The sequence below is a fragment of the Mastomys coucha genome, unplaced genomic scaffold (genome assembly GCF_008632895.1).
Source record: "Mastomys coucha isolate ucsf_1 unplaced genomic scaffold, UCSF_Mcou_1 pScaffold5, whole genome shotgun sequence".
Lineage (NCBI taxonomy): Eukaryota > Metazoa > Chordata > Mammalia > Rodentia > Muridae > Mastomys > Mastomys coucha.
In genome coordinates, this window is record NW_022196911.1 from 8,468,678 (window position 1) to 8,489,835 (window position 21,158).

Genomic DNA, 21,158 nt, shown 5'->3' on the forward strand with positions numbered 1-21,158 from the left:
AGAGGCAGGTGGATTTCTGAGTTTGAGGCCAGCCTGGTCTACAGAGTGAGTCAAAACTAAAACCAAACCAAACCAACCAACCAACCAACCAACCAACCAACCAACCAACCAACCAACCAAACCCAGCATTTTAATAAATTCCCAGGAAATGAATAGCTCCTTAGGCTTCTGTATTTTATCAGTGTTTCACGTATTGAAGGAGTTTTAGAAAATGGAGTTCCAAAAATAATCTGGATGCCTGTTATTATTTTAAAGTTTTGGGGTCGCTGGGTATGTGATGTGGTCTTGCGTGCATGCTAGGCAAGCAGTCTGCCACAGAGTCCATCTCCAGCCCCATCTCCTCTCTTCTGAGCTTGGCACACAGAGCATATTGTGTTGTGTAGAGATTTTAGCAATGTCCAGAGCTAGGTGTAGGGGCCCACAGTGATCCATCACTTAGCAGGTTACTGACATTACTTTGTTATTGGTACTATTATCTTGGGCTTGGTTCAGCAAGTGAGATCTTTTTATGATGCTTGGATGGCAGAAGAACTGCCTCACTGTATGGGAACTGCCAATCTGTAGCCCAAGTTAGCTGTACTGTTCTGCATCCCCATCTACTGCATGCAAGAATTCTAGCTGCTCCACATCCTTGTCAACATTTGGTCTTAGCAGTAGGTTTGAAAAGGCATCTATCTTGTCTTTTCTGTCTCCTCTCTCCCCCTCCTCTGTCCCCCCAACCCCCTTCAAAGGTCTTGCTAGAGTAATCTTGGCTAGCTGAGTGCTCTTCCTGCTTCAGCCTCCTGATGGCTAGGGTTACAGGTGTGTGCCCTCACAGAACTGTCCCTTGTGTTTATTGCTATACTTAATGACATTGGTATCTTCACAGACTTGTTTATTTGAAGGACTAGGTAGGGCTTTTTTGTAATTTGCCTTCTGACCCTGTGGCAGTTTGAGTCAGGAGTTTCTCAGGTGTTGAGGGTCAAGACCTTTCCCTGTCTCCCTTCCCTCTCCGTTGCTGTGCTAAAACACCATGGCCAAGGCCACCCATAGGGAAGAGACTGTCTTGGCTGGGTTGGCATGGCTGGAAGTGGCAGCTTTACCTGAAGCAAAGTCTGCCAAACTTCCTCTGGCAATGGCACACCCCCTAAGCCTCCCCAGATGGCACAACCAGTTGGGGACCACGTGTTTAAATATGGGAGCCTATGGGGGCCATTCTCATTCAAGCCACAGACCATAAGAAATCATAGCTGTGGCAGAATTTCATCACTGGAGGAGCCTTCTGTGCATTGTTGGGTGTTAGGCAATGTTCCTGGCCCATACCCAGCAGGTGCAAGGCTCCTCACCACATGCCCTAACCCTGGTGACACAAAGGAAAATGTCCTCAGACATTTCAAATGAACCTCCAACCACACAAAATCCCTCCCTCCTCTTTGGGAATCACTGGGTACCCCAAGGACACAGATTTCCTTATTGTTTAATTCTAGGATCTTTGGTTAATTTTTTTTTTTTTTGTGATGAGACAGAGAAGGCTCATTTCCCCCCTGAACACATCATTTTATTTGCCACCGGGATGCTGTTTTTTTTTTTTTTTTTTTTTTTTTTTTTTTTTTTTTTTTTTTTTTTTTTTTTTTTTTTTTTAGTTTATTTTTATTTTCTGTGCATTGGTGTTTTGCCTGCATGTATATCTGAGGGTGGAGTTACAGACAGTTGTGAGCTGCCATGTGCATGCTGGGAATTTAGCCGGGGTCCTATAGAAGAGTGGCCAGTGCTCTTAACTGCCGAATCATTCTCCACCCTTGGCAGCTGAGTTTTAAAGTGATATCATGCTGTAATTTTTTTTTTTTTGCTTGTTATCATGAATATGACAGTTTTGTGGAATCAGTCAACCTTTTTTTCTTACGCATTGGGATCAATTTTTGTATGAACTAGACATTTTCTGGTCCATACATTTTTGTAGAACTTAGCAGTAATGTTCTAGTAATCTGGTACTTTGGGGGAGGAGGAGTAAAATAGGGGGAAGAGCCTGTGCAGAGTAGCAAGGGTTTAACTTGGGGTCCCCCGTCTCAATCATGGAGCTGCAAACATTTGACACCTTACTCAGGCTAGCTGGCCTTTGAGCTTCCAGGGATCTTCCTGCGTCCCCTACTCCCAGCCTCTTCCATCTGTGGGATTGTAAGTATGTGCTACTGTCTTTTTTAACATGGGCTCTGAAGATCCAACTTATTTTCAAGTGCTTTGACTGGCAAAGGCATCTTCTCATCCTCAAAATTTCTTTAAAAATTATATTAATTAGAGATAGAGTCTGCTGTCTAGCCCAGGCTGGCCAACTTGAGATCTACCATCTTTAGCATTTTTTGCCATCATGCCTGGCTTTCTTTTTTTTCCCTTATGTTAACATTTTTTAATGTGTATAGGCGTCTTGCCTGCATATGTATCTATCCACCATACGTGTTTAATGTCTTTGTAGGCCTCAGAAGAGGGTGTTGGATCCCCTGGGATTGGAGTTACAAGCAGTTGTGAGCCATCATGTGTGCTGGCAGTAGAACCGGGGTCCTTTAGACCCTTGGCTTGGTAGACTCATAGGTGTGTCCTTGGTGGCGTGGGTGTGGTGTGACAGGAGGAATGGTATCACTGGGCCTGGGCTTCGAGGGCTCAGAAGCTCATTTTCTATCTGCTGCTTTTGGATCAACCTCTCCAGCACCATGTCTGCCTGCCACCATGCTTCCCATTGTGACAATACTGGACTAAATTCTGAACTGTAAGTAAGCCAGCCTCAATGAAATGTTTTCCTCTAAGAGTTGCTATGGTCATGGTGTCTCTTCACAGCAATAAAACACTAAGACTAACTCTTAACTGCTGAGCCATCTTTTCAGCCCCTAAAAATTTCTTGACATTAACTTGTGGGTAGCTTTATCAAAGGTTTGTTTACATTTTAGTCAATGCAGAAGAACTAGTATTCTGACTCATATTGTTGTCATCTTTTTTCTATTTTATTAATACCCACTTGCTGACTTCTAATTTTTCTCTGTTTAGTTTAATTGAAAGCTTAAATTTTTAAAATTATTTGCATTATATCAAGGAATGTCTTTGGGTTCTAGAAAAAGGGCTACTTAAGAGTGCTTGCTACTGGTGCAGAGGATGTGGGCTTGGTGCCTGGTATTCACAACAGGCAAAGTCAACTCATGTGTGGTACCTGCACATACATATACACTCAGGCATACACACAGCCACATGAAATAGTAAAGTTTAAAAAGCAGTTAACGCCATGTATCTTCCCCTTAGTCCCATAGCACTCTGACAGGCTTTAAGCTCTCCATTTACATTTTCTAGTTTTAACCTTACTGGACCCACTGAAATGTACAGCCTTTCAGGGGCTGTGCTTTAGAGGTAGGTTGGGGTCCCCAAAGCTTCATTGTTGAAATTTAAATCCCTGTCATGAGGGATTAACAGGTAGACATTTAATCCCATATTGGTGTTGAGAGATGAGGCCTCTTGGGAGGGGATTAGGATTAGATGGTATCTTTAGGGTGGGGCCTGTGACGGAGTCTTATAGGCTTTATTGGAGGAGGGAGACCACATACACCACATAGGTGCATGTGTATCCCCATACCATGATGAGTAACACCACATGTACTGGAAACTACTATCGCCTATGTCACCCTGACCTCAGACCTTCAAGAATTGGGAGCCAGAATATGGCCTGCTTCAGTCATTTCTTTATGGTAAAATGTGCTGATAAAGCATTAAATGACGTTTAGGGGTTTATTTTTCTTTTCCAGTGTGGCCAGTGAATGGTATTTCCCTTGTGGCCTGCCACCTAGTCAGTTGGAAGAGCCAGATATGTTTGGAAGAAATGGTCTCTATTTGGGTCAGAGTTATTAATTGTGCTGCCTAGCTGCCTGTGCCCTGAGTTATTCCTGTCCCACTTGAGCCTTGTCTTGTTTACTTTTTTGTTCATGGCTCTGGATTTGGATGGGGTGTGCGTATGGGCTTTGCAACTTCCCTTGATATAGACCCACAGCTTTGTGGTAGTTGTTTTTGTTTGTTTGTTTGTTTGTTTTTTCCTTTTTGTTTTTGTTTTATTGCTGTTTTTGTTTTGTTTGTTTTTGTTTTGTTTTCTTTGTTGAGAAAGGGTTTCTTTGTGTTTCCTTGGCTCTCCTGTTACTTGTCTACCAGGCTGGCTTCAGACTCAAGAAATCTGCCTGCTTCTGCCTCCCCAGGACCGCTCAGCTGTTTTTTTTGAGATACGGTTTCACTACATAGCCCATGCTGTCCTTGAACTCATGATTGTTCAACTTCAGTCCATGGATACTGGAATTACGATCAAGCAGTACCATGCTTGGCTTGCCCACCTCTTATTTTTTATCTTGGGCCCATTTCTTTTGGTTGTTGTCTTGTGTTCATGTTGCCCTTGACTGGCGGCTCCTGATTGTGCTCATTTTGGACATCTGTCGCCCTTGCAGCTGTTCAGGGCAGGGCTGGGAGCATTTGTTGGAACTTGGCTATAAATTGTCTTGGGGGAGATGGGGAATGGGTGGAACATGCCAGAGGCCGATCTGTGGGTCACCCACCTAGTAGTGCTGTTTCTGCCAGGAGGCAGCTGCTGGCTCTTCTTGATAGTTGGCAGAGTGTTGTGTGCTGCCTTTTGGCAGGCCATGTAAATCCTATCTGAGGGGGCTGGATGATGAAGCTGTTGTCAGATCACCTCTGGGTCCTTTTTCCTCCTTCACACAGCCACTTTACTTACTTTTTGAGACTGGCTCTCTGTGGCCCCAGAATTTGATCTTCCTGTCTTAGTGTCCTGAGTGCTGGGAATATAGGGAGTACGGGAGTGCCACCATGCTTCACTGGAAGCCACTTTGGAAGTCACTGTCTTCTTGTTACCCCTTAGTGTCCCAAGAGCTTCTGCTTCAGTGAGTGAGTGCTTGCTCATATGAAATTTAAGAAAGAGTTCTACTTTCTGAAAATATTTGAAGCTTTGGGTTTGTGGGTCTCTAGTCCCACCTCACACTCAGTTCTGAGGTACTGAGTTAGCAGATTGCAAGACTTTTTCCCAGCACAGAACTTGTGGGCACAAGAGGTGTGGGGTATGGGCAGGTACAGTGCCGGTGCCTCCTGTTGGACTGGGCCCTGTATCTGTTTTTGCTTTATTCTATTTCCTGGAAGTAGAAAGAGGCAGTAGTGTGGTGGTGTGGTGGTGGTGATGGTGGTGGTGGTGTGTGTGTGTGTGTGTGTGTGTGTGTGTGTGTGTTTGTGCACGTGCACACACATGCGTATGTGTCTATAGATCAGAGTAGCCTGCCTCTGTCTCCCAAGGGCTGGAACTAAAGGCATGAGCCACCAAGCCATGTTGTTTATCTATAGTGGGAGGCAGCAAGGCCTGGCTGACTTAGGTACCCACCAGTGGCTCCTGCTGTCTGGCTCCCTAGAGGTTGGGAGTGTCTGTTGTAGATAGCTCCAAGAGGTTAGTGGGAAAATGTCTGGTCACTTCACCTTGCTCTAAAACTGGAAGCTGGCTAATGCTGGCAAGGTTTTGAGGTGCCAAAGAGTGTGTCATGTCCTATTTTGGACTCTGACAGACCCACCCCTCCACACACTGTCCTCATAGTGAAGGAAAATCCTGTTGTCCTGTCCCCTCGGGTGTGAAACATCAGCTCAGCCACTGACCTTTAACAGGAGTTTTCCCTTGCTCAGTTAGCGCTGGAGGGCAAGTTCCTGGGGCCTTACTGATTCCTGCAGGCATTTGTGACTACTGTGTCTTAGAGTAGGAGACACCAAGGAATGTGCTAACAGGCCTGGCTAGCAGCTGTACATTTTCAAAACAGATGTGACCAGTGAAGAGTGGCCTGGAAAGTAAGTTTCAAAGGTGGTCTTTTATGTTGAGCCTTTATGTGTGCTGCCACAGAGCTGCCACTTGGTCACTGAGCTTTGACCAAATGTAAGATTGTTCTAATTCCAGCTCTTCCCTCCTCCTTTTGGGCAACACCAGGGATTGAAGTTAAGGCCTTGGCATATAAAGTGGCAAGCACTCTGTCCATGAGCTGTATCTCCAGTCTTTATATATGTATGTATGTATGTATGTATGTATGTATGTATGTATTGAAAACTTTGAGACAGGGTCTCACTGAGTTGCTTAAGATAACCCTTGAGCTTGTGATCTTCCTGACATAGTCTCCATTGCAATTGGTTTTACCAATCCATGCTAACAGGCCTAGCTGCCAGCTGCACATTTTGAAGCAGATGTTTAGCGTGGAAAAACTCCCTACTCCTCCGCCTGGTCTGCAAATAGAACAAGCCACCAAACCAGAAATGACACAGAAGAGGGCTTCTTAGAAGTGACAAGGGCAGTACCCACTGAGTCATCACTGTTCCTCGAGCTCTCTCCTTCACCTGATGAGCTTACATGTGCTACTCTCTACTCTGAAGTGAAAGCCAACATCTGTTCCTGTTGTCTTTTAGAGGAAGCATTGTGAGCCAGTGGTGTCATGAGGCCACTTAATAATGTGAGAGAGGATTGAGGAGCCCTTGGGAGTAAGAAAGGGGGTGGGTCTGAAAGGGCTCACCATGCCTAGGCTCTTCTGTAAGGTGCTAATGTAAAGGGGGCCTGGAAGGAAATGAGAGGTATGTATGTTACTGTATATAATGGGGAAGAGTCTTTGCAGGACCCAAGTGTGCCTGTTTGAGACCAGAGGGTCAGTGTGGTTGTACTGGGGTGGGGGATTGAGGTGGGTAGACAGGGATGGGTCGGGACGGGTCAGGACGGGTCGGGACGGGATAGGAGAGATGTGGAGAGTTAGCAGGGGCTAGATCCCAGAGGTGACCATATTGACTTTGGAGCTATTGGAAATTAGCTTCAAATTGGAATGAGGTACATTGTGGCTCATACCTATAATCATTTGGCAGCTGAGGCAAGTGGATCAGCCTGAACTTACAGGAGACTGAGAAACAGAACAAAATAACCCGTCCTCCACCAAAGTTCTGATTTCTTTGCTTTTGTGCAGAGGACTTCCTATTATTCAGGTACTGAGGTTGGTGACAGTTTGCTGCCAGAATGCAGTGGGAAGTAGTCCGTGCTGGGAGCAGAGGGCATGGCAAGGCTCTTCCTGCTGCAGTTGGTCACTTTGTGATCTGGGACTGTGGGCCAAGTTACACCCACGCTCTAGTTTCAAGTCTCCAAAATGGGGAAGTTGGTGTGCTCCTTGATAGACAGTGAGGATTAAGTGATTATGTTCAGAAGCCTTGCATGGCATGTCCCAGGTGTGTCACTGCTCAAGTGTGAGCCGTTGTGTTTCTAAGTGAAGTGCAGCTGTGCTCCACAGGATTGGGCCTTGGGAGGTTCCCTTTGCCCAGTGGAGTTTCTTGCTGAGCCCCTGGCATGATCCCAGTATCTGTAGAGCAGGACTCTTTAGACATGTCACATGGTGGTCCAGGTTGGCCTTGGAGTAGTCCTTCTGCCTCAGTATACCAACCTGGGGTTGCAAGTACAAGTCCTGGTCTACCTACTTGGCTTTTGTCTGGTAACTTTATTAGCATCACAAACGAACTGAGCTGACTGTCCAACAGTTAAGATGCTTCCTGTGGTCAGGGCCATAAAGCAAGGACATTAGGTCCCCAAAGAATTGGGGCCTTGCTAGCAAGGAGAAGTTTTGAGTGGGTGCTATGCTAGCAAGTGCCTTCCTGCATCCATGCAGTGGAGCCTATGCCATACACTGGCTTCTCCCTCTCTTTCTTTACTTTGGGACAGTTTCCTGTTGCCCAGGTTGGCATTGAACTTAGTGGCCAAGGGTGACCTTTAACATTTGGCTCTTTTGTCCCCACCTGCCCAGTTTTAGCTGCATGTCACTGGTTTATACTGTGCTGGGCATTATTGAACCCAGGGCTTCTGGCATGATGCTCATGCACTCTACATCCCCAGAGCTCTTCTTGTGGAGCTAGGATTCTGTGTACCATGTTCCAGCACACAGCTTTGGTTTTTTTTTTGTTGTTGTTGTTGTTGTTTTTGTTTGTTTGTTTTGTTTTGTTTAATTTTTGGTACTAAAAATGAGCTTAGGCTGTCAGACATTGAGGGAAATGCCTGACCATTGAACTTTAATGCAGCTCTCTTTCTTCCTTGAAGTTAAGAGTAAGTAAAGCAAGAAAGCATTCAGATCATTGCTGTTTAGGATGAGGAAACAACCCTAGTTCAGGTAAATGCAACAATTTACACTGACACAGGGGACCCACATGGAGCAGATCTGAGAGCTCAAACCATGGTAGGCAGTCTGAGTGCTGGAGTTGAGTTGAGCAAAGCCACATTCTGGAAGGTTCCTCGTAGCTGTGTGTCTTGGAGGGCGGGTATTGTTTGTTTATGAGTTCTGACTCCTGTGTAACCAGACAGTACAGGTTTACCTGGCCACACTTTGTGGTTGCAGCTGTTAGTGGTTACATTTGGATAGTTTAGGGTTGGGGAGGCTCAGCTACTGGCCTGTCCAGAGGAGAGACAACCAGGAAGAAGCTGTCTGTGTTTGTGGTCTGGTGTCTTGTCATCCTTGGTTGTGTTCTGTCATCTTCCCCCCTCCCACTCTGGATGGTGTGTTTATGTGGGGGTGGGGGTGGGGATGGGGATGGGGACAAGGGCCGGGGCGTGGGTGGGGGTGGTTTAGGTATGAAGTGTGTCCCCTCTCCTTCCCCTGCAAAGCTTCATTTTTTTGAAACCTTGGTCTCTAGTGATAGATGAAGTCACTGTAAGGTAGCTGGGTTATCAGGACCTTGATCCAATTAAGGGAATTATTCACAGAAACATTCCTAGTTTTACAGCATGCCTGGGAGAGGGCGGCAGTACTGAGGTGGTACCTAGATGGAGGAAGGGGATCATCAGGGCACATCTTTGGAGGCTGTCTTGTCCAGGCCTGCCCGTGCGTTCCACTTTCCCTTCTATCCTGTGTTTTGTGGCTCCGTGAGGTTAGCAGCCTCACCCATCACATACCTGCTGCAGTGATGTTTGGTCTCAGCTTAGGCTATAGCAATGGGGCCAGCTGACCATGTACTGAAACCTTAGAAACCAAGAGCCAAAGTAGCTCTTTCCTCTTTTAAATTGTCTCTCACATGTTTATCACAGCCATACAGAAGCTAACACTGTGTGTGCATGTATGTGCCATATTTCAGTGCCTGTGGAGTTGTAGCTGGAGCCCAGATGCATCAGCATCCTGGTGGGTGTTGCCCAGGACAAGGGTCTGCCCTTCCCACTCCTCTCCACCCCTTCAGTGTCATGTGGCATTTTCTTGGTGGCCTCAAGCCGGCTTGTCTTTTTTGTGAATTCAGATCTTTAGCAATCAAAATCCTTGTGCTAGATCACAGTGCTGTGTTCCTCATCCAGGTTCCTCCTTACGTGACCTTTTGGGTTTGCTCAGTTTGTGGACAAGGAAGTATACGAATTCCACTCTGCCCATAGGCCCAGGTCTATGTGTTGTTCTACTGTGACCATAGTGCCTTTCCAGAGGCTCCTGGGCTCCCTCTTTCTCACCCTTCCTCTGCTATAACTCCCTCATGATGTGGCTCAAAGACATTATTGGGCCCTGGTTGCCTGCCAGCCCTGTCTCTCTCTCTCTCAGCCTCTGAAAATGGACTTAGGTGTCACAGTTGATTTAGGGGTTCAGGCTAGACTCCTCTTTACTCAATTGATTCCTGCTTTCAGAGCCTGTGTAGCTTTCTGGGAAGGCAGACTAATATGCCCAACACTCCCATATGCACCTTCTCTTTGTGATCAGACTTCATATCTTTATCCACAGTCTTGTGGGTTGGTTAGAATAGGAAGTGAAGTACTTCCTATATAATCCTGGGCCCTGCTGTGTCAAACTCATGTGCTTCCCACTGTCATCGCCTGTTCAGGGTGAGTCACCCTGCCAGACCAGATTTTACAGTACACATCCCACAAGGTACACTTTTCCCTACCTGCCTTGCTGTAGGCCCACTAGGGAGCCTGTCTTGTCTCTTCCTGATCTCTCAGTAGAGACCAGTGTGCTGAACAGGAGCTGAAACACTGGTGCTGGGAAGAGCAAGCAGGTTATAGCCTGCATGTACTGTTGGAGGATTCTGGTGTGTGAGCCTGAAGCACAGTCACATTTGAGTCAGATTTGTGTTCACTATGGAGTCAGAGAAGCACCCCAGCTAGTGATTGTGCTCTGTGTGTATTTTGCTGTGTGGACCAATAACTTAATTTTTATAAGGAAGACAGACTACAGATTCATACATACAAATGGAAAGGTCAGGAGAGAACCTCTACAGTCAGTCTGCCATAAGTGTATCTATGATACAAGGTCCTTGTGTTTGTCTCGTGCACACCAGGCCTCAATCTCTTAGAGAGGTGCTGAGCTAACACACTTTCGGTTTTAGGTGGGTTCTGGGGATTTTTTTTTTTTTAAAAGTATATGTGTGTATAGTTTTGTAATTTTAAAAATACTTAAAACAATTTATTATTTGTTGTATATGTGTTGTGTATGTGATATGTTTCCCATGGTACATGTGTGGAGGTCAGACAAGAATGAGGAAATTGTTTCTTTCTACCTTGTGGGTCCCAGGGATGGAACTCAGGTTGTCAGGTCAGGCCTGACAGTGAAAGCATTACCCACTGAGCGGTTTTGCCTTAGTCTTCCAATTGTTAGGATACTCCACCACAGCAGTTAACTGTTTGTTTGGTTTTTCTTGGATATAGATTTTTGGCTACATGGCCAGGTAGTGCTGGGATGATAAAACACATACACTCACTGTAACTGGCCTCATAAAATTCACAAACTTTAAGGTTTTAAAAAATGAAATTCCTAAGGGAGAGGGCCCCTCATCCTGGAGCACAGCATGAAGGCTCTCCTCCATCACCAGGTAGCTTTCAGAGACAGATGTTTTGTTTCCAGTCATGCATGCTACTCCAGCATACTGGACATTCTGTGTAGCTCATGTTAGAAAGCTCCCTAAGAGATGGCCACCCAAAACATCATGTAGGCACAGGGCTGAGAAGTCTCGTGAATGGCATCAATTCTTAGATATTTCTGTAGCACAAATGTACTGTTTTAGGTAAGATTCTTAAATATTTGAAAGAACAATAAAGTGTTTAAAAAAAATAAATAAAAATAAAATTCCTTCAGGTATGTCTGTGTCTTGGGGTTTCATTGCTGTGAAGAGACACATAGCAGTTCTGATAAAGGAAGGAGCTGAGAGCTCCATGTGGATCTGAGGGCAGCAGGAAGAGCAAGTGAGCCATTGGGCCTGGCTTGAGCTTCTGAAACCCTGAAGCCCACCTCCTGTGATGTACTTCCTCCAACCAGGACATACCTCCTAATAGTACCACTCCCTATGAGCTTATGGGGGCCATTTTCATTCATACCACTGTTGTCTGGCAGGGCATTACCATTTAGAGGCATTTGTTCAAAATATCCAGTGGTGTCCTGCCACAATCCCACCATCAGTTTCAGGACCATCAGAGTTTCAGGACATACCCAAGGCTTCTCTTACAATCCTTCCTGCTCCTGGGCGGGCCCATGTGGGTTTGCTGCCCTTGGCTGTCTGGCTGCCACTGTAGTGGGCTTTGTGGGTGGCGCTTGCTAGAGTAGTAGGAGTGCCTTGCTGTCTTTGCCTTAACAGTCTGTAAGTTGGCAACATCTTTGAGGATATTCTGAAATTTAAACCACATAAGGCTAAGGTAGGACCTCAGAGCCACTGTTGAGGCACAAGTAGCTTGAAATGTGTAGACAAGGTCAGACAAGGTCAGGAGAGGGCCGCTGACTTCAGACTGAACTGTGCTGCTTTTTCTAGTGAGGGGTGGGCTCCGCTCATGTGCTTCTCTGCTTCTCTTAACCACCATACTCATTTTAAAATCAGGGATAGCCCATCATATACTTAGCTATGTATGACTTCTGCCTTTCCCCATTTCCTGCTGGACCTGCTGGTTTGTGTCTGGTGTTCCCAAATTACTGATGACTGTGCTGAGCTATAGATAGAGTCCATTCAAAGGAAGGGGCCTGAGTGGGCCTGAGAGCAGCAAAGAGGATGCAGTCCCTGCTCAGAGTTTTATGCTTAGACCCCAGTAGGCAGGCCAGAGGGAGAAGTCTGGAAGCTGTGTGCGCTTTTGTAGTTTGGCATCTAGGCCAGGACACAAGGAACCTGCTCTTGAGCATTTGGTGATGTGGGCTAGTATTGTTTTCAGGGTTCCCTTCAAGGTGCTCAGCCACTCTGACAAGTTGCCTTCTCCCAAGATCCTCATGAGTTTTGACCTCATACACTGGAAAGTGAGTTTCTGTGATTCAGCTGTCCCTATAAAGGGATGGTTTAATGTGTTAGTGAATAAAACGGTACTGTGCACCAATGACTATGAGGTAAAGCAGGAACTTGAAGTATCTAAATGGTTTTGGGTGTTGTGTGAGTGTAACAGGGTTAAACTGTAAAGTTTCAGAGAGCTTTTCAGTGTTGTCATTGAAACTAAATACCTTCTGGAAAATTTAAAATATGTTAAAGCCTAGACCAAATGAGACGGTTGGGCTGGCAGTGCAGCTCAGCTATCCTGGATTTGTTCTGGCTTAGCCACTTCATAGCTGGGTGACACAGGGTGAGGGCATATTTTTCTGAGCTTTGGGGCTTTGCCTCCTAAGTTGAGGAATTCAAGAGAGTTGAAGATGGAGCAGTCTGGGGTAGGTGTCACTTATGGGTTAGTGCAGAGAGGAGTCTTGTATTTAGACACACGTAGCCCAGTGAGGACCTCATGTCGGTTAGTATGAAACCAGCCCTCTGTTGTGTAGCTATTGCCTTATTAGCCTGGCTTCCTTTCAAATGTTTTGGTAAGTAGTAGTTCCCTGGAACTGAAGTGCAGGTGACCTTCAGAGTAGCTGTGGCCAGAAAGCTCTCAGTGGTTTAGACTGAAGAACTTAATTGAAGAAAGCAGTTTCTATGTCCCAGAACGATCCTGTTTTGTAATGTTTTTGAGATAGTCTCATATAGCCCAGTATGATCTCCAACTTGCTATGTTGCTATGACTCTACCTCCCACACGCTGGAATTACAGACGTGTACCACTGTGCCTAGTTTATATGTGGTACTTGGGATGGAACTCCCCAGTGACAAGCTTCCTTCAGCAAGGCTCCACCTCCTAATGTTTCATAACCTGACCAAGAGCACCACTAACTAGGAATCACATGTTCAAATACATGTGCCTGAGAGGGACACTTTTCATTCAGACCACCATAGCCTCCTGTATGCCAGGTAAGCCTAAACACCAGCTGAGCCATATCCGGAGCCAAGAATGGGCTGTGTGTTTCCCTGCTGGCTGGGGTTCTATAGGCAGGAGTTAGATCCCAGAGGCACATGTGTTAGGTCACAGACACCGTATACCTGTGCTAAGGATCCTTCCCACTTCCACTCCGTGGCTTAGCGGAGCCATTGTGGCATGCTAAGCCATCTTGGTATCAAGAATTGGAGCTTTTCAAGGGTGCATGATGAGTTGGGAAATTGGAGAAATGTTTGCTTTTCTTTACTTCCTTTCCTTTTTTTTCTTTTTGAAATGATGTCTTTAGCCCTGACTGGTCTCTCAGTGATGCCCTTGTCTGTGTATCCTGAGTACTGAGATTAGAGGTGTGCATTCTGCCATTTCTGAGACTGATGCTCATGTTCAGAGCCAAAGTTTCTCTGTAGAGATTAGTGCTCAGAGGGGTAGTTCTAGCTACACCTGGGTGTTCTCATTTGAGGAGAGTGACTGAATTTCACAGTGGTGGGGCAACTGGATCCCTGGTCCTTGCAGGTTCTCCCTACTCCACGTCCTCACTGCCCATGGCAGTCCCTCAAATGAGATGGAACTCAGTGAGGAGCCAGTGACTGAGTAAACAGTGCTGTGAGCAGTCCAAGGACTTCACTCCTGTGCTGTAGCTGTGCTGTTAGAGCAAGTCTGCCTGCTACTTGGGTGTGCCCGCACAGCTGCTGGCGCTTTTCTCAGAGCCTTGCTGGTTAATGTTAAAAGCTGTAGACTGAAGGCTTTGTTTTCTTTCCCTTCCTGCCTTCCCTCCTTCACTTGTGTAAACTTGGGTAAGGGTGGATTTTGGGGGCCTTTCAGCTAAGGTTCCTGATGTGTTAGAATGGTGGCTTGAGTCTGGACATGGCACACCAGGCCCAAAACAGTTCCACGTGTAAGAGGTTTTATTGGGAGAGAGAGAGATGAGTTGGTGGTGGAAAGAAAGGGGGGGCGTTCCCCCCCTTTTGTGTGTGTGTGTATATATATATATATATATATATATATACACACACACACACACACATATGGATAATTATATATATATATGGATAATGATGTAGCACAGGTAAAGGTGGGAGGTGAGCTAAGTGGATTCTGGGAATATGGTGGCTTTGTCTTGGCAATAGGTCTGTGGATCACACTATTGTCTATGTGATGTCATAGGTTTGGGAGGTCCTAATGCCAACAGTGTCTTACTTGCTTAGCACTGAACTGTTGTTACAGGATGGATTTTTTAATTTTGGCTATCCATATTTGCTTTAAATAGAGAATTTTTTCTAAAAGACAAAATTTATTGCCCTTTAAAGAGATAATCATACACTTTAATGCCCTCATTCTGGGGTTCTTTAATATGTCATACTGATTTTTCAGCTTTTTACAAATTTCATTTTAAGAATGATTGCAGCCCAGGCCATTTTGGCTGTTTGGCCTTTGGTATGGCAGGAAATTTACAGTCATCTAGTTTGTAATTTCAAATGTGACAACTTCTACTGTGTATTTTTGCTTTCTTTTTCTTTTCTTTCTTGAAACAAAGTCTTACTGTATAGCCCTGGTTGTCCTAGAACTCTGAATGTAGACCAGGCTGGCTTTGAATTCAACAGACCATCAGCTTCCTGAGCATTGGTATTAAAAGCATGGACCATTCTTCCTGGCCTGAAATGGGTTCCTACCTAGTCCAGGCTGGGCTAGGCCTCATTGTATATATAGTCAGGGTTGTCTAAACTATTGACCCTCTTTCCTTCACTCTTGGCTGCGAACATGCAACTCTCTCCTTAATAAACATGGCATTTCTTTAAAAGAATTGTCATGTATTTCTACCACTCTTGGGCTTATTATAAAGTAGTTTTAAAGTAATAGTACCAGAGCACATGTATCTACATGTTGGCTCACTTTCACTATTCTGCGGAACTAATTAACTATTTTCCCATGAGGTTCCTGACACATTATTTCAGTTGCCTGATGGTGCTCAGGAGCCAGGCATGTTGGATTGTTTTAAAGCAGCTGCAGTGTTTGCTGGAATTAGGCCTTCTCAAGTGTTAATAGCCTGCAGGTCATCAGGTTTCAGTTTAGAAAACATTGCAACTGTTTCTTTGCTCTTGAGTGATGTGACTAAGCTGAGCTAGCGCCCCACCCCCCACCTATCAGGAGCTGTGGGCGAGTTTGATGGGCCTGAAGGCATGTGCCTGTGGAGGGCTGCCTGTAAGCCCTTAAGTCAGTTTCAGAGAAAGTCTATTCAAGGACTTCAGTAGGTAATAGGCTCTGCCTTCCCTATGTATATCTTGACTTCCATTTTGATTTTGTATGAGATACAAATAGAAGAAAAGTATGACTTTAGAAAGCAGCCTTTCCTTCTGACTTCTGTGCAGCTCATTTTACCCTTCATTTTTCTGTCTGCATTTCTTTAGATCTGATTCTCATTGCTAACTTCTTTTCTGTGGTACGGGCAGGCACTTCAGTCATCGGACTGGGAGGAGCTGTAATGATGACAGGCTAAGGTTTTCAATGAACTGCCTGCCAGCTTGGAAAAACTTAATCACAGGCCTCCAATGAGAGCTTAGCATTTTCGCAATAGAAATGTACTGATATCCTGCAAATCACTAGCTAAACGTTTAAGGAAAATTTCTAAGTGCGGAGGCCTGCATTTGTTTCAAATATATTTAAAGACTGCAGGACAGGCGTGGCTTCTGTGGCCTCCACACCTGCCGCTGACTCAGTCTTACAGCCTAGGCCAAGTAGCTCTCTTTTCTTTTCTGCCCTGCTGCTTGCTTGTCAGTGCTCAGAATAAGTTCCAGTTTAGACTTCCCAGCCTGAATTTGCTCTGCCATCTGTCTGTCATCTTCGGTGATGTGCCTGCTCAGTTCCCAGCAGGGCTTGTCCTGTGCCGGTGTTCATTACTTTCCTTCCCTTACTGGAATAGACCCAGCAGGGAGCCGGGGAACTGTTGCCATTTTATTCACAGTTGCCTTTCTCAAGGAGTACTTAAGAAGCCCTGTAGTGGGCTCTGTATCCCTAGTACTGGGGAGACTTAGGCAGAAGGACATTTACAAGTTCCAGACTCCCCCAAAATAAAAACAATACACACTGTGAAACAAATTAAGTTTCCTGCTGAACCCCTCTCCCTAGTGCCCCCTCCCCCACTCCCACCAGAGGAAGAAGAAACAAAGCTTTATTGATGGTTTTCTCTGGGTCAGCTAGATTGCTTGAGATTCTTTTCCTCTGGCATAATCGTCCTGGCTCTGGAGGTAATCAGTCTGTCAGAGTTGAGTAGTTCCTGCTTTCAAGCCTGACATCACCCCAGGCCCAGCACTTAAGTAACTGGTTTTTCAGGTTTGTAGTATCTTAGTGGCCACAAATTCCCTGGACCTGCCAGATGCTTGGATACCAAAGCTTTGGGGTGGGATGGGGGAGGGGTGGAGGTCTGATTGGACTCCAGACCTAAGGTTAAGTGAGTTGTCTATGAGCTGGTGGTGCTGGGGGGTGGGGGCTGGGGCAGTGCCTAGTAGCTTTGGGAACTTCTCTGGGTACTTGTGTGAGGTCATACTTAAAGAGCCAAATGTGATCCATTGGGAATAGGCGGGAGCTGGCTCACTTCCCTACTTCTGGGTAAGCTTATCCCAGCAAATCTGATTTAGCCTTTCAGGAAACTTTGTACCCACTCTCTTCCTTTTCTCCTTTTACTTTTGCTGAGGAAATGAATCCCAAGGAAGAGTAGAGGACTGAGAATAATTTGCTTGGGGCAGAAGGAACACTTCTATTCCAGGTGTCTTAGAGTGCCTTCTGCCGATGATCTAGCTCTGTAGTGAGTCAGCTTGCAGTAGATCTTACCTCATTGTGAGGGAGATGGCAATTCTTAGCATGGCTGCCATTCAGGACTGTAGTCTGTACCAGAAGCGGCCTGCTTTACACATTACAGCTAGTTTCTCAAAACAAAAGAACCCCAGGACTGAGGATGGAGCTCAGTTGATAGAGTCTAATGTTCAACTAAGCCTAGGTTTGGTCCTCAGACCACATAAGTCTAGATGTGGTGGTATAAGTCTGTAATCTCAGCATTCAGTAGGTGGAGGCAGGGGCATCAGAAGTTTTACCAGTCTCAAAGAGGTTAAAAAGCTTGAGAGTTAACAGTCCCATGGAGGGACTGGAGAGGTGGCTCAGCAGTTACCCTGGCTGTTGTTTTAGGAGACCTGGGTTTGATTCCTAGCACTCCCTGGAACCTCACAAATGCCTATAACTCCAGTTCCAGAGGGATGGACACCTTCTGGACTCCTTGAGCATTGTACATAGGTGGTGCACGATAGACACATTGGCAAAACATCCATACACATAAAATAATAATAATTCAAAGCAAACTAAAATAATAGTCATTTGGGTCTTCAGCACTCTGGGGTGACTGGACCAGTCACACTTCACACATAGTATATTCTATTATCTGCTTAATGGAGTTGATGTTCTTAGAACAACAAGGGTGGGTTTGTGTGGTCTGAGGGCTTCGTAGCTAGCTGGTACTGCTTTTCAAAAGGTTTTGCCCGCCACATTTGACTTGGTATATTTGGTTAATGGAAGTAACTTCTTATTTGTAGTAGTCGAAGCAAATATGGGTAGAATGCCAGACTAGAGAGAAGGTATTATTTTCAGATCAATAACAATGACAAACTTTCTTTCTTTCTTTCTTTCTTTCTTTCTAGTTACACATGGGAAGCTGTTGACTCCAAAAATAATGCAGTTTATAAAATCAACATCTGTGGAAATGTGGATATTTCCAGGTGTGGGCGGACAAGTGCTATCTGTATGTGTAACCTAAAGACAGAAAACTGTCGCTCAGTGGGTAAGTAAAGCTCCTGTCATGTGAGCATGCCCTGTGATACAGCTGTATACACACTTGCATGTTTATAATATAGTAATTAATGTAGTGTCTGATAGTAGACATTTTTAAAAAGAGCATTCTGGCTGTTTGTCTTGTGGGTTCAGGAGTCTGCCGGGGTCAGATGGAGCTGGAGCTACCAGGTGACTGTGAATCCCCGGCCTGGTTGCTGGGAAGAGGATCAAGTGCTGTGCCTGCAGAGCCACCTCCAGCTCCTAGGCATTCAGAATACCTTAAAAAAATAAAAGCAGGATGTGCTTACTCTGAAAGTGTCTCACCTCTTCCACACCCAGGTGGCTTTTATAATAGTTAAAAATGGTAAAAGACAGTTTAGGGCAGGCAAGATGCTCAGTGGTTAAGAACATTATTGTTCTTCCAGACCAGAGGACCTGAGGTTTTTTTTCCCCAGTACCCATGTTGGATGGCTCATGTTGAACTCTCTGTTTTCCACTGGCTACCACATGCAGGTGACATGGAAAAAAATTTATAAGTTTAATTTGATTTTTCAATTTGAATATCCAGTATGAGGTAACATAAAGTTATTCCCATGCAGTGAGTAGCATGCAGTCAATAATTAGGAAGGATTATAGGGTGAGTGCTGAATATGAAAAGATGTTTTCTACCTGTATGGCTCTTCCTTTTCACCTTTTTCTTAAATTTCTTATTTTATATGTATGGATGTTTGCTTTCCTGTACATCTGTGTACCATGTGTGTGCACCTAGTCCCCTGGGAATTCAGAAGAGGGCACCGACGCCTTGGGACTGCTGTGTAGGTTCTGGCAACTGAACTCTGGTCCTCTTGAAGAACAAGTGACCTTAGCCACTGAGCCATCCATCTCTCTAGCCCTAAGTTGTCTTAAATTGTCCTCCCCCCTTCATCTCCATTTCCTTTGTACCTCATGATCTCTTGGTGGAAGGAAGCACTGGTGTTATGGCCTCACAGTGAAGGATAGTTGTTGGACTCAAGCCCTTCCTTTCTTTGGTTCAATCATTCTTGAGTAGACTTTTGAAGGCCAGGACCCCTTGGTGAGGAACAGTCCCCACTGAGACGGGTCAAAGCAGATGTGCTTAGGAAGGGAGGACACTGGGTCTTAGATGTCTGTGGGCAGTGTTGCCCAGGGAGTGGGAATAGTGAGTTTTGAGCATAATTAACAGATTAATCTTGGAAAGAGCTGAAGGCAGCCGTAGTAGGTTATGAGTTAGGTTGCTGGTACAGTAGTTCAGTCTCATTTTATTCTTGACCTACACCATCAAAACTTCTGAGAGATAGTTGAGACCTCTTTCTCCTGTTGATAACTGCATTCTTTGTCATTTTAAAAACGTTTCTTTTAAAAGGGGGGGGCAAATTATTATTACTTTAAATTTGATTGTAATCGTCTTTTTTGTCATTGAAATTAGGAGCATTTAAAATACCAACAATGGCTATTTATCAATATCTAAAAATTAAGTTTGCTAAAAGTGGACTAGTTTTTCAGTAATTATATTAAAAGGCAGGTCAAAAATAGGCAGAGAAAAGTAGACAAACCCATGTTTACAGTAATTGTGCCATGGCTTTAGACTTCAGTAGTACATTAGTGAATGGTTTACATTTAAATCACATTTGTGATTTTACAGTTTTGACAGAAAAAAAACAGCTCTTACCTCAGAGGGACTAAGAGACAGAGTTTCTTATGGAGCCAAATGTGAATGACCAAGGCCTGGGAAGACAGTGCCTGTACTAATCTCAGGCTGCACTTCCCATGTGGAAGTAGTGAATCAAGACAATAGAAACAAAAAGCATGGTGAGCACATCAGAGAGGCAGGGTGCAGCAGAAGGCCTCAGATGTCACTTGTTAGCTGCCTTAACATCCATTGCTGGCAAATAGGGTTTTCCTAAGTTAACAGCATCGAAAGGTTAGGTCTGCTGCAGAGGTAGGCAAGGAATGGTTTTGTTTTTGTTTTTTGGGGGGACATGAATGTGTGTGTGTGTGTGTGTGTGTGTGTGTGTGTGTTGGTGCTGAGGCTAAAGATAGCCCCCAAAAGAAATTATAATTAGGCTGTGGGGTAGGCAACCTTGCACTACTATAAACTATACTACTACTATAAACTTGTCTATAGTCATATAAGTTTTTTATTAGTAGATCAGTTTATGGGGAGAGATTCTTTCCAGGAATTCATGATTGCAGTTGTCCCTGTTGGCAAAGCACCACAATTCATGCTGGGGTGGAGCTGGGTAGGGCATGCCATATTATTTATTGAATGTTAGGAGCCCAGGAAGGCCCACTTCAGGATCCAATAGAGATGAGGCTGAGCTGTGGGCACAGGAATCTTTGGGAGGAGCACACAGCTGAGCAGAGCCATTAAGAAACTCCTAGAACTTGTGTAACTGTATCTACCTGATGGAAAGGAGTGAAGAAAGGACAATGGATGTACACAACCAGATTTACGTACTGACCACATGGTTCCTCTGTGTAGTTGTTTGTGCACTGCACATAAACCATCTGACCTAAACTTTAAGTGATTAGAAGTGAAAATGGGTCCTATAGTGACTCTGGAAAGAGTCGCTATAAGATTCATTGTTTTAATTAGTAAAATACAAATATTGTTTTTAGTCTAAGGTAAGTGTGCTCCAGGACATCTTGGTGGGCTTTGTAAGAATACTCAGCCTCCATCTTGAGAGGCTGAGACTGCTAATTGAAACAGAGAATGAAGATTAGCTTAGCGACTTTAGAGGGACTAAGGGAAATATGCACATCACATGCACACACCACTCGTACACAGAACTATCAGGAAGTTACAGCTGTTTTTGTGGTTTAACTGGGGGCAGGGTGAGTTGTGTTTTCCATACCCAGCATACTGTTTTTTTGCAGGTGGAGGGATAGGTGAGGCTGGGTTATCACTCAGTACAGCCTGACTCAGTTCTTCGTGCCCTGAGGGTATTACCCAATGTCCTGGTTCAAGAGGCAAAGGGAAAAAGTTTCTGAGAAGACTGCTTTCTTCTAGGCCTTAGAATCTAGAGGATGGCTATGAAGGTCTTAAAGGTGGTAGGGGCACATTGACCTTCCAGGTTGTATAAAAGGGCTGGTACCCTTTG

General features: G+C 45.0%; 1 protein-coding gene across 1 annotated transcript in view; it reads left to right on the forward strand.

Moving 5' to 3' along the window:
- The window catches only part of Igf2r (insulin like growth factor 2 receptor), an 86,713-nt gene that overhangs the window by 4,689 nt on the left and 60,866 nt on the right, over positions 1-21,158 (forward strand). The window contains exon 2 of the mRNA XM_031350826.1: positions 17,910-18,049. Coding sequence (XP_031206686.1) covers positions 17,910-18,049 — 140 coding nt within the window. The remainder of the gene's footprint in view (positions 1-17,909; positions 18,050-21,158) is intronic.